The sequence below is a fragment of the Theobroma umbraticum genome, unplaced genomic scaffold (assembly GCF_002168275.2).
Source record: "Theobroma umbraticum cultivar Fairchild unplaced genomic scaffold, ASM216827v3 scaffold_204.0, whole genome shotgun sequence".
Lineage (NCBI taxonomy): Eukaryota > Viridiplantae > Streptophyta > Magnoliopsida > Malvales > Malvaceae > Theobroma > Theobroma umbraticum.
This window is the reverse complement of record NW_018397267.1, coordinates 5,490,220-5,502,180: the sequence shown is the minus strand read 5'-3', so window position 1 is coordinate 5,502,180 and position 11,961 is coordinate 5,490,220. Positions and strand designations below refer to the sequence as shown.

Below are 11,961 nucleotides of genomic sequence, written 5' to 3'. Positions count from 1 at the left end.
AGAGGGCTAGGCCTTTTTATGTACAGTTTGTAGGATACTTTTTGTTCGGTTCGCTTCACAAGCGTTTTCCGCTTTTCTTTCTTCTTTATTTATTTGTTTAAAACAAATAAAAAAAAACGTTTTAGATTGTATTGGCATTGGGATCTTTATTAGAAAGTAATAATTTCTTTTTTTGAAAAATAATTTAAAATTGATATTATTTTAGTAAATAATTAAGATTTTTTTATTTACATGTGTTGATACTATTTTATATTTTTATTACCCATAATTTAAAAAATCAAACCAAACAAACACCTAACATGAAACTTTCACTTTCGGTATCTAAAACTTTACAGCTTTTATAATATATATATATATATAAGCTAAAAACTGAATACTTTAAATTTTTTTTTTTAATGTGAATGTATAAAAGCCAAAGCAATTTCTTGTGGAATTTGTTCTCTTCCTGCCCAAGAGAGGTTTGATGTTGGGGAAAGTTGAGTGAGGTCGCCACGGGAAGCCCAAGTCCAACCCAGCAAGCGTCTGCATAAAGGCCCATCAAATTCCACCTGCGTTCAGCCCAATACCTGTCCGGTTTCATATCTTTGCTCTGCTGTGGGTGCGAAGGCTTTTGGTTTCATGGCGTTTGGATTCAATTTCAACGCTCAACAGTTAAAACGGGTTTGAATTCAAGCTGCCTGACAATAATGCTGGAGTCTAGAACGTCGGGAGCGTCGGGACTCTAGGCTGCAACTGCAACTGGAGGCAGTGATGGCTTCGATAATGAACAAAGAAAGGTACCATACAATTGTCATTATTTGCAACTTGGGTGGATCTCATTTCTTTACAAAATGATTGTCACTAGCTTTTGCTAATGTACGCAGTTGGTTCAGGTGAGGACCAAACAAAGGCCATTTATAGATCAAAACAGGATAGGAACAACATAAAATGAAACGCCAAATTCTTCAAGTAAGCATATCAATCAAAGAACTTTAATTATTGAACAAAAGACAGACAGTACACTCTTTACATCTATTCATCCAGCAATGCCACTAGACTTGAAGGGCCGGCTTCAACACCCTTTCGGATTCTAGAGGAAAACACCACCATCCTGCATCTTTGTTTCCTTTGTGCTCGCTAACCTCAAAAAACCTACAACTTAAGCTGCTGGTAACCCCTATGTGAGTCGGCAGCAATGCGGTCACATGGGGTAATCTTCTTCCCCCTTGAGCAGGTGGACGATGATACAATCTGGTAGCAAAGTAGCAGGTACTTGCTTACCCTTGGGATCCCATCATCCCAATAATCAAGTATATATGATCTTCACCGAGATACCAAGAACACTTTACAAAGATAACATAAGAAATAGAGTAAGAAACCAATTAAAAGAGAACAAGCAATATAAAAAGTTGAAAAATTGAACAAAACGTTCATTAAAGAAAAGAGAGAAACTGGTCCTTATTTTAACAGGAAGACGATGACCAGATGAAATCGTGCATGAACCATCCTTAAGAGTTGATGGTTCATGGACGCTGAGTCCTAAGCTTAATTTCCTCTTACAATAACCTGCATGATGTTACAGAAGATGAAGTTCTTTTCAAGAAGACATAATAAGAGCAGTAAGGCCAAGTGATGATTTCAATGTCTGTTCACACCTCATATTCCTTTGCCCTACTCTCCATAATAAATCTAAGGACAATAACAGAAAACAGGTCATTCAAAAAAGATACTATTATAATATAACATGCCCTTAATTTTTAAGGTTCCAATTCAAAACTTCAATATGACATGCTCATTTTTTACTTCTTTTAGAAATGTTTTGCACTAATATCATATTCATGTGCCTTTCGTTTACTAATATGCGTGAACGTACGCGCCTGTATAAAGAAAGACAAAGAGATAATGGAGGTGTAGGAGTTCCCGAACTCCAAGAACTTGAATGAGTATAGTTTGGAGAGACTAACAAAACTCCAATTTCGTATAAGCATCATTGAGGATCCTCTTAACCCATCATTATTGGGAAAGGGAGGAGTAATTCTGATGCTAACGAGGTAAGAAACAACTAAAATCCACTTACAACAACATTTCGTCAAGCATAAATTAATATGTAGGGAAATTCCCTGGGAACTACTAACATTATAAACATGGGTTTTAGTACAAACTTTTTACCTTTCATTTTAGCTGCTCTGGGTGGCCTAGATGATGGATCAAAGAAGAGCAGATAGCCGAAAAAACAGACCCTAGAGAATGGAAGTCTGAACAAGTTTATGATAATTTTGTTGGGGAAGATCGGACGGCAAGGATCTCGTTTCGAGAATCCAACGCTTCTGATTAAAATCAGGTCATGTGGGGTCTTGTGAAAAAAGTTTGGCCCCACCAGGGGTAGATGAGGAATTTCAGCTGTCGACTGGTTAAAGTTATCCGCATTCGCGGGAATGGAAACGGTTGGACAAGGAAGAAACAAAAAAACAGACAGAAACGATCAAGGAAAATGGCGGGTACTCTGTCTTACGCTACTCTCCTTAGCCAAACTTATCTATTTTTCCCTTCCCACAATGCTAGCAGAACCCTGAATTCTTCTTTCCTCGTAAACATGGAGAAGCCAGCTCTTACTAGTTGCTCCGCCAAGAAGAAAATCGGATTTATGGATCAAATTCTCGATTATATTGAAGGTTTAGTGTTTCTTTGTTTTCCCATGTGCTTAGATTGGATTACACTTCTACAATTTTGTTTTGTTTGAGGTTGCATTGGTTTATAGGGGGTCCCAAGTTAAGGAAATGGTATGGGGCACCTGAACTATTACCAAAAGATGGATCTGTTGGCGAAGAGGAGGAGGATTATCCAGGTAAGTTGTTATGGAAACTGGAAAGATTTTAGTTGTAAGAGAAAGAATTTGATGATGAACAATATTCTCTTGAATTTCCAGAGGATGAAGTCAGGGATGCAGTTTTAGTAACAGATGGCGATAGTGACATTGGGCAGGTATTAAGTTTCCTTCCATATATTTCTTATAGCCTTTTAAGTACTTCCCGACGGTTGATGCATTTTGAGCTTGTTGTAACTATTGTATGTAGATGGTGATATTATCATTGATTGTCAAACGAACTCGAGTGAAAGCAATTGTGAAGGACAAGCGTACAGCTAATGAAGCCTTTGGAACTTACGTTCAAGTGAGTTGATAATGATATACTTAAGTGAACTTGCTCTATATATGATTCCTGTCAGCTTATTTTCTTAACGATGGTATCTTGTATTTCTTTTTTTTTTTCTTATGGAATGTTGTTCTGTTTTTTCTGCAGTCAATTTCTGGAGACACAAGTAACGAGATATTTGTAAAGAAAGCTCTTCGAGGAGTTCGTGCAATCATATGCCCAAATGTATGTGCATCTCTGATCCTGACCAGTGCATTGCTCCTAATCAAAATATTAGTGTATTAATAGCCAGGTTCTCCATCCTTTCCAGTAGTGTGCTGAATGCTACATACGCATTAGTATTACTAGTCTGAAGACAGGAGAAAACCATAAAGGAGAGCGGAGTGGTCTGAATTGAATAGGTACTAATTTTTAATGAGACAAAGAGACAGGGCGAACCTAAATGGGTGGTAAACTTGCAGATTGCGCATACTTGTGTGCATGACTCCATTCAGAAAATTGTGGGCAAATATAGTCCTTCTTGTTGCTAAGTTCCAAATTTAGCTTCCCACTTAGTGCTTTCCTGCATGATGTATTCAAAAGAAATTTAAAGAGAATTAAAATCTTTCCTAACATTTCCCAAAGGAAATCAAAACGAATTATTACAAACTCTTTTTGACAGTGTACATCATGCATTCATTTTACCATTTATAAGATGCTTCGAAGTATTGCTATTGGTGCTCCCCTTGCCATCAGCATTTACTAAATTTCTTTTTTCTTGTCTTGCAGGAAGGTTTCCTATCTAGTGTTGAGAGCTTGAAAGGTGTTGAACATATAGTTCTCTTATCTCAGGTACTCCCTCTCACCCTTTCCGCCCCTGCCCCTTTATCCTGAGGCAAGACAATAGGCTCTAGACAATGTTTATGCACTATTGTGTTTTACAAAGGTTGCAGTTGTCTATTTATAGAGCTAGCAGTGGCATTCAAGCTCTCATGACAAACAATTCAAGAAAATTGGCTGAGAAAGATGAATCAGTGCTGATGGCTTCAGGAATTCCATACACCATAATTAGAGCAGGAATGCTACAAAATACTCCTGGAGCAACACAAGGTTTCAACTTTGAAGAGGTAGTTTCATTAGTCTTTGAATAGACCGAGCATGCTACATTATGGTACCCCGTTAGTCTTCTTCTTGCAGTTAACTCGAAATTTGAGCAGGATATACAGCAGTAGTCAGTGACTGGAAAAGCATGGCCTTTTGTTTCACTCCTCGTGCATATTCACAATGTTGACTACATACCTAAGCCTTTTTTCCTTTGTAACTAGTTCCGGGAAGAAGTCAATCTAAGAAACTTAGACAATCCAAATCGAAACTATTTAATGTAATATTTTATGGTATCTGGATTTAACTCTTATTACTGACCATAAAAGGAAAACCAAAGTAAAGAACCTTTGGAAGGTTTTCTCAGATGCCCTTTGTCAATCACGTGCTGTTTTGTTTCTTGATTCTTTGAAATCAGCAAAACTGGAATAAATCAGTTTGATAAATTGGAGAGCATATATAGAAATGTTATAAACAGAAAACCACTTTCCATTTTGATAGACTCAGACAAAAAGCACTAACAGTTCCTATGAACGCTATCATTTGCAGGGTAGTGCAGCAAATGGAAATCTTAGCATGGAGGATGCTGCATCTATATGTGTGGAAGCACTTGAAGTAGTCCCGCAAACAAGATTCACATTTGAGGTCCGTGAATAAGCATGTCTACATCTATTAAGGGAAAAAAAAAATAAGACCCTAAAATATATAGTCATTCACTGAACAGTTCATGCCACTGCTACTTGTAGTCAAAATTCTGGTACAACTCTGTCATATCTTTCATTCTTTTATATCAGGAATCAAAGGTAGGCTAGTTTGGACTTTGGACTATCTATCTTGGTATTTTAGACTAGGGCAATTAGTGCTCTCAAACTTATTCGTTGTCATTCAACTAGAATCTGCTTTTTCAAATGCAGAGCTTGATTTTCTCAAGTACTTGAGTTGTAAATTCCTTCAAAAAAAAAAAACAAAAAAGATTTAGTCATTGCAATGAAAAGGTAGTCATCAACAAAATGATGCCTGAATTGAAGTGGGAACAAAGAATATCTGTACAACGTGTAGTGGAACCGTTCAAAAGGCAATGGAATAAGTAATCGTTAATGCACAAAACATTCTTATTTTAAACCACCTTTTTCTTATTTATTTTCTCTTTGCCATTTGCCCTTTTCTTCCCATCCTTTTGTTTCGATCATTTTCTGTGTGAACACAGGTCGTCAATGGAGGAGAGAAGGTTTCGGATTGGAAAGAGTGTTTGACTAGATTGATGGAGAAAACAGAGCAGCAGCTGCCATGATCATACTCTAGCAAAACACAAAGTGAACCCCATTTGTTTGTTTTGAAACCTTGTGTTCAGTAAGTTGGATAGTAAATTTGTTTGTCCTGCATTTGGACTTCAACAGTTTACATTGAAGTTGGTCTACTGCAATTTTTGCATTATGTTTTCGTACTAGTGTGAATGCTGATTTTGAGGGCAAACTGAAAAGATTTGACCTGAAGCAGCTATGATGAATCTCGCAGCATGTTACATGCTCAACATCATATTTTCCATTTTTTTTATTAAAACAATTTTTAGCTTGAAAATAAATACTTAAATGAAAGTAATGTGACTTAATGTTCATCATTTCTTTTAAAAAATCAAATTCAAGACATTTTAATTAAAAATATTACATTTAATGATTAAAGTATCATTAATTTAAAGACTATCGAAACTTTTATTTATCGTTATGTGAAGACAATTTTAAATCTTTATCATAATATTAAAAAACGTTAAATAATTCACGTAATTCTAGCAAAAAAAACATATAAAGATCTCATGAGAATGTTTTTGGATTAGAAACTCCACATGCGAGACTTTGTCGTGTGAATAAAAATGCCATTGAAGAACAATGGTTAGTTGCTTAGTTGCTGGAAAACAAAATCCCAAGCAAGATGCTAGAGTGGCAATGGACATGATTTGGGCTTCAGTGTGATCACAATGATGCTTAAATGCCCTTGGAATTTTTCTAAGTGTTGTCATAATTTTGGGTCAAAGTTAGGGTGAGCATCTTTTGCTTGAATATATAATTTACAAAGATCTCCTTCTTCTTCTTCTCCCCACCATCTCCATTAATATATAATTTAATTACATTCAAGAAAAAGAACTCCTCTTTAGTGTAATAAATCTATTATATATTGATTCTAAGGGTATTCTGAAAGTATTTTAGTTTTTTTAATCTCAAAAAGAAAACTAATGGAAAAAGGAAAGAAGAGAACAAAATGAAAAAAGGGGAAGAAAAAAATTGAAAAAAGGGCAACAGAACAAAATAAAAAGAAAAGGTATTGGTTTTTTTTTAGCTTTTTTCAATTTTTTATTCTCCTATTTTATTTTTTATTTTCTTTTGAAATATCTTCAAATAAAAATAACATGATTTAGAATAACTTAAGAAAATTTATTAATAATTTATATTTAGTCAATGGATTGGGTTTTTTTTAATTGGATCAAAATCGTTTTGAGCTCTTTTGGGTAAACAAAAAGAGAATAATAGGGAAAAATGTTTCATTTTCGCTTCTTTTATGTTTCCTTCATTTTGGATAATTTCTTTTAAATAATATAATTTACAAAAACTTTTAAGAAAAATATCAAATAGTAAACTTTGATGAACAAATTTGTATCTTTTAAAATTAAACAAAAAACATATGTTTTGAGCTTGTCATGATTTTTTTAGACGGACCCTTATTTCCTCTATTCCATTTTTTTTACCCTTTTTCCTAAATATTTTTAAATAAAAACTTTAAAAAATTATGTTTTAAACTATTTTTGAAAAAAAAAGTTTACAAGCATACATATTTTTGGATTTTTAATGTGACTAAAATGTTTTAAAATTTTGGTAAAAGAAAGAAAGAGAGAAAAGAAGAAGAAAAAAAAATTGAAAAAAAAAAGTATGAAACCTTTTTATCATTATATTTGTTCTCTCTTTGTTTAAATAATTTGTACAAAAATCATCAAACATAAAAAGAATTTTCAATTTATAAATTTAAAAATAACAGAAATAAATATATAGTCGTACATGTAAAAGAATATTAGAAAACTAAATTAGAACAATAATTCTTTAAATGTATTGGATGAAATTGAACTTGACGACAACGTAAGAGGATCAGCTAATTAATATATGAAAGAAAAACAAAAATTGGAAGAGAAGGGAAACATGGAAGGATAGATTGGAGTACGGACACAATGTTACATTCTTTATTGTCTGATTCCTCCACTTCATGTGGAGAGCATGCCCAGTCTTTTTAAAACCAAAAATCTAAAACTCTTCTCTCTCCACTGCCCATCCTTTTCAAAAGCCCTTTAGATTCCCCTTATTTGCGTCATTGCCTTCGCCATTTCCACATTGCAGAGAAGAAAAAAAGAGGCAAAAGGAGGTATGTTATCTTTGGAATATTTCTTCACGTTATTTCTTTTTTAGCATAAAATTGACTTTGAAAAGGGGGCCCAATTGATTTTTAAGTCCACAAAAAAAGTTACTGCTGTAGGTGAATCCTATGCAGGATTAATACTTGAATTTCATATTTAGTTGATTGATATGTTGTTGAGGTCAGCTAAATGAATCCTTAGTTTTTCTCAGCCATAACAACAATGTCAAATGAATTTCTTAATGCACTACAATCCAAGGCATGTCTTACCTCACAATTCACAAACGTGATTCACACTGTGAGAGGCAAAGAATTTGCAATTTGGCTTTGCAGGATCAAGTGTAAGTAATGATTTAAAAAAGGTTTGATCAGAAATGGCAGCCAACAAAGTTGAGGACAAGTACCCATAGGGTGTAGGGAATAGTAGCCTGAGCCTGACAGAAGGTGCTAATCAGCCTAATCTTTTGTTTTTTTTTAATATAGTTCCAGGTGTATTGATTTATTGTCCAGAATGCAGGAAAGTTATCTTATGTTATAAAAATGAGAAAAAAAAAAGGGGAAAGCAGCAAAGTTTAATATATCTGTGATCCACTAGCAACAAAACCTTTTAAAATTGATTAATCAAAGGCTGAAGGCATCATTGTTATGCCAATCCAGATGAAGAAAGTGTAAGGAGCTAATAAAGAATAACTAGTAGTAGTAGATTATCTATTCTGATCACATGTATCAGACAGTGCTGTCTGATTTTGTCCTAGCTGTCACAGAGCATAATCGATGTCCAAATTTGATGGTCAAAACCTAACTGATCTAATCTTTAATGATCACCTTAAACAAAAGCATATGCAGTTTGCTTTTATTGTTATGAGATATTAAAACTGGTGGAACTTCCTGCAGCTGCCAGAAAGGGTTTTCACATTTGCCTTGATTGATTGGCTGGACGATGGATGTAAGGTCAATTATATGGGTAGAAAAAGCTGTCAGGAAGGACAAAGCTCTAGCAAATATCCGAGGATTAAACTTTTTAAGTCTTTTAACCATAGAACAGAAATGGGGTTATCTCCTTTGGCTTTGATTTACAAAAGGTTTCACATCACTTGAGCTGTTACCAATAATTTGAGTAACACCCATGTCTACAATGTTCACACAATTTTTTGGATAGGCAACTTGTTTCCCACTTTTTTTTCTTGGGTTTTTTGGGTGATAGGCAGCAGTGTTCAAAATTTAAACAAGAAACTAGGTATTCACTGCAAAACATTCACATGGGGCCCTCCACCCAAATCTAGAAAAGTGCTAAGTGGCTCTGGGAAAAAACAGAGAAGAAAATGGAACAAAAGTTAAGGGGTCCACTAACAAAAACGTTTGTGCTATCAACTTGCCTGTGCTTGTGGATAGACAGAGTGAGGGAGATATGAAACTCTGATGACATCACAGAAATGCAAAGGAAAATAGGCCATCAAAACCTTGAAAAAACAGGGAAATCAAGTAATCACCGGGCCCTGGCTTTGTTGTCTGATTAAGTGATTATCTTTCTTTATAAGCACAGGTGCTTTCTTTTAAACTACCTCGGGTAGAATCTTCTTTATTATGAGCACTTAATTTTACTTTCAGCTCATCTTTTTCTCTAAATAAAGGATGCCAGAGGCTCCTAGTGATATCCATTGATTAGGACAATATAGTAGTCAAAAAGGACTCTCATCAGCTCCAATTTGAGGTTTAAGCATATGGTGTTTCAATCAAAAAAGAAAAAAATTGTAATAAACTCAAAGCTAAAGCTGCTTTCTTCAATTTGTCCCACAGCATCTTCAACCCAAAAAGGCAAATAATTCTCAAGATCATTGCAGAATTGTATGTTACAACTAGTATTTTACTCAGTACCCCACTGAGACACAAAGCTCAGAGAATCATGAACAGCAGCTTCTAAACTTAAAGAACCTGCAATCTCTTGGAGGTTATAAAAACAGTATATACCAACCCTTCACTGCAATCTACAAGACGCAATAAGGAATCTCTTTTGACAAACATGGGAAAAGAATAAAAGTGGGGTTGTTGAAAGTTCCCATCAAAGGCAGATCAACTCTCTTAATTAATGAAAATTAAACATCAGTGGAACTGAAAATGCTTCAAAACTGTTTTTAATGACAGTTAAGCACTCACGCTAGGTCCATTAAACAATAATTAAAGATGCAGACTACGTACAGATAAGATAACCCTATACTCATTTATTAAAAAGGGTGCATGTAACAAAAACAAAAACAAATTCACAGAATCCTGGCCACAATTTGCAGATGTTAAGCATGAAAATGCTTGATTTCAACAAAATAGAACAGTTATACATGATTACAATGGTAAATGTCTAGGATGTTATTTCAATGGAAAAGTGATGACTGAGGATTATGCTGAAGCTTCACAATCTCAGATGCATTTCACACTTTCATTGAAAGAGTTACAGATTTTTTTTTTTCACTTCAGAATCCAAATACTCTTCTTATTCTACAGGGAAAGAGAACAGAATTTATACCAAAAGCTCAGCTTGATCAAATTTACCCAGATCTAATTCTCTTCTGACTAGCTTTTCCATCAGATTTGAATGTCCCAGCTGAATCGCCTTCTGATGAAGCATCCATTGACCTGGTGAAGGAGCTCGAGAGATCAGCATAGAGATCAACTACTCTTCTAATATTATTATTCAACTCTCTAATTAATCCCACGTTCCGGCTCAAGTTATCAGGGATCTTTGACTCATGGTTTTGGTTAATCTCGTTGATTAGCAACCTATTTTGATCTAAGATGTCTTGAACTTGTACAAAACTCTTTTGAAATGTCTGCAAAACCTTGCCATCTACTTGAGTTCCATTTCCAAATCCTGAAAATATATCGCCTTCCATTCCAAACTTACTTCACTTCAATCAGAACCAGACTTATTCCTGCAACAACAATAGTGCACATCCAAATTAGAAAAGAGGAAAAAAGGATAAAGGTTCTGATGGCACTCATCATTTCTTTATCTCATCTCTGTTTACTCCTAAGAGACAAAATGAAACAATATAAATGCAACATGGATGGAAAGGCAGGGAACAATTTAGCCTCATATTTGGTTGCTGAAGAATATGAATGCGAAAGGAAGATAAACACAATTTTCAACCCCTTAACTTTATAATTTGGATTATGGGAAGCAGAAAATCTCACCAAAGTTAGTTAAGTCAAAGAGTTTAACGGGTTTAGCTTGGTTAAAATCAGTGCTAAAAGATTTTCCTTTACCTTTCTCCACCTTTTCTGAGCAACCAAGCAGAGGACTGGGAGTGTATGCATAAAAGACAATGTATTAAGCGCAAAAAAACAGACATTGGTATTGTTTTGTGTCAAAAAAAAGCAGACTCCTTTGCCCATAAAAGCAAACTTTTTTCCTAATATCTTCCAAAAAAAAAAACAATCCCAAGTTCTCATTTTAAGAGACCCCAACAAAATCATTCACCTAAATCTAAAAAGATATTATTAAAATAACACATGAGACAAAGGAAAAAGGAAAAACCAAACCTTGGTGTAGAAAAGGGAAGGGAAGGAACTAGGAAACAATTTTTTTATTGCTGTTGTTTCCAATATATAGTTATAAAGAGATATCCCTCAAAACAATGAAAAGAAAAAAAAAATGAAAACTTAAAAGCAGGTAAGATATAGTACATGAGCAAAAAAGGGGATTAATTACCTTAATTACCATCAAAACAAAATAAATATAGTAAAACAAATTCTGGGTTGATATGCATTTTCCATTTCTTACCTTGAAACAACAAGACATGTCTAGGGACAAGACAAAGGGGAAAAGCAACAGAATTGGAATCTCTTTCTCCGAAAAAAATTATGGGATTTTGATTTCAATTTACTTTTCCTCAAGAAAAGGAAGAAGATATGAGTAGTTTTAAAAGGATTGGAATGGAATCTTCTATTGCTTCTGGAGATGGCTGAGAAAGAGAGAGATTAGATTCAACAGAGAGGCCCTGAAATCATAAACCAACAAACAGAGAGAGAGAGAATATAAGAAGGAAGATTTGATTGCCACGCACAGAGAGACACAACTATAACGTTGTTGTTGGTTTCTCTCTCTAGACTTTTTAAGAGAGGGCAAGCAAGGCAAAGGCAGAGATATTTCTCTCTTTTCTTCTTTTTTCTTTTTTCTCTCAAGCTCTCTTTCTTCTTTACCTAGTCCTCCCTCCTCGTTTACTTCACCTGCTGCAGTACTTTTAATTTTTGCCCGCTTCCGTTCATTGATTGTGTTGCGTCTGTTTTGGGATGCCGAGGTTTTATACCCTACGAATTTGGCCACACTTGTTTTCCTGGGATGCGGATGCTTGGAGCTGTTTTC

General features: G+C 34.7%; 2 protein-coding genes and 1 long non-coding RNA gene across 4 annotated transcripts; 1 reads left to right on the top strand and 2 right to left on the bottom strand.

Annotated features, from left to right (window-relative positions):
- Positions 1–916: 916 nt before the first annotated feature.
- On the bottom strand, positions 917–2,427 carry LOC110424812 (uncharacterized). Of its 2 annotated transcripts, none has more exons than XR_002445942.1 (2): positions 2,149–2,427; positions 917–1,668 (listed from the first exon to the last, which is right to left on the bottom strand). It is a non-coding gene; the product is annotated as an uncharacterized LOC110424812 (long non-coding RNA). The 2 variants fall into 2 exon arrangements; XR_002445943.2 differs by having other exon boundaries at positions 917–1,545.
- Positions 2,428–2,435: 8 nt separating this feature from the next.
- On the top strand, positions 2,436–5,652 carry LOC110424811 (NAD(P)-binding Rossmann-fold superfamily protein). Its single transcript, XM_021439503.1, has 9 exons — positions 2,436–2,651; positions 2,738–2,824; positions 2,906–2,961; positions 3,054–3,149; positions 3,279–3,356; positions 3,900–3,962; positions 4,064–4,237; positions 4,761–4,856; positions 5,419–5,652. Exons 1-9 carry the CDS (start codon positions 2,471–2,473, stop codon positions 5,500–5,502), a joined length of 915 nt encoding a protein of 304 aa, XP_021295178.1. The 5' UTR covers positions 2,436–2,470; the 3' UTR covers positions 5,503–5,652.
- A 4,151-nt stretch (positions 5,653–9,803) lies between these two features.
- ELF4-L4 (ELF4-like 4) lies at positions 9,804–11,870 on the bottom strand. Its single transcript, XM_021438500.2, has 2 exons — positions 11,380–11,870; positions 9,804–10,528 (listed from the first exon to the last, which is right to left on the bottom strand). The coding sequence occupies exon 2, from the start codon at positions 10,487–10,489 to the stop codon at positions 10,145–10,147; it is 345 nt and encodes a 114-aa protein (XP_021294175.1). The 5' UTR covers positions 10,490–10,528; positions 11,380–11,870; the 3' UTR covers positions 9,804–10,144.
- Between the last annotated feature and the right edge of the window lie 91 nt (positions 11,871–11,961).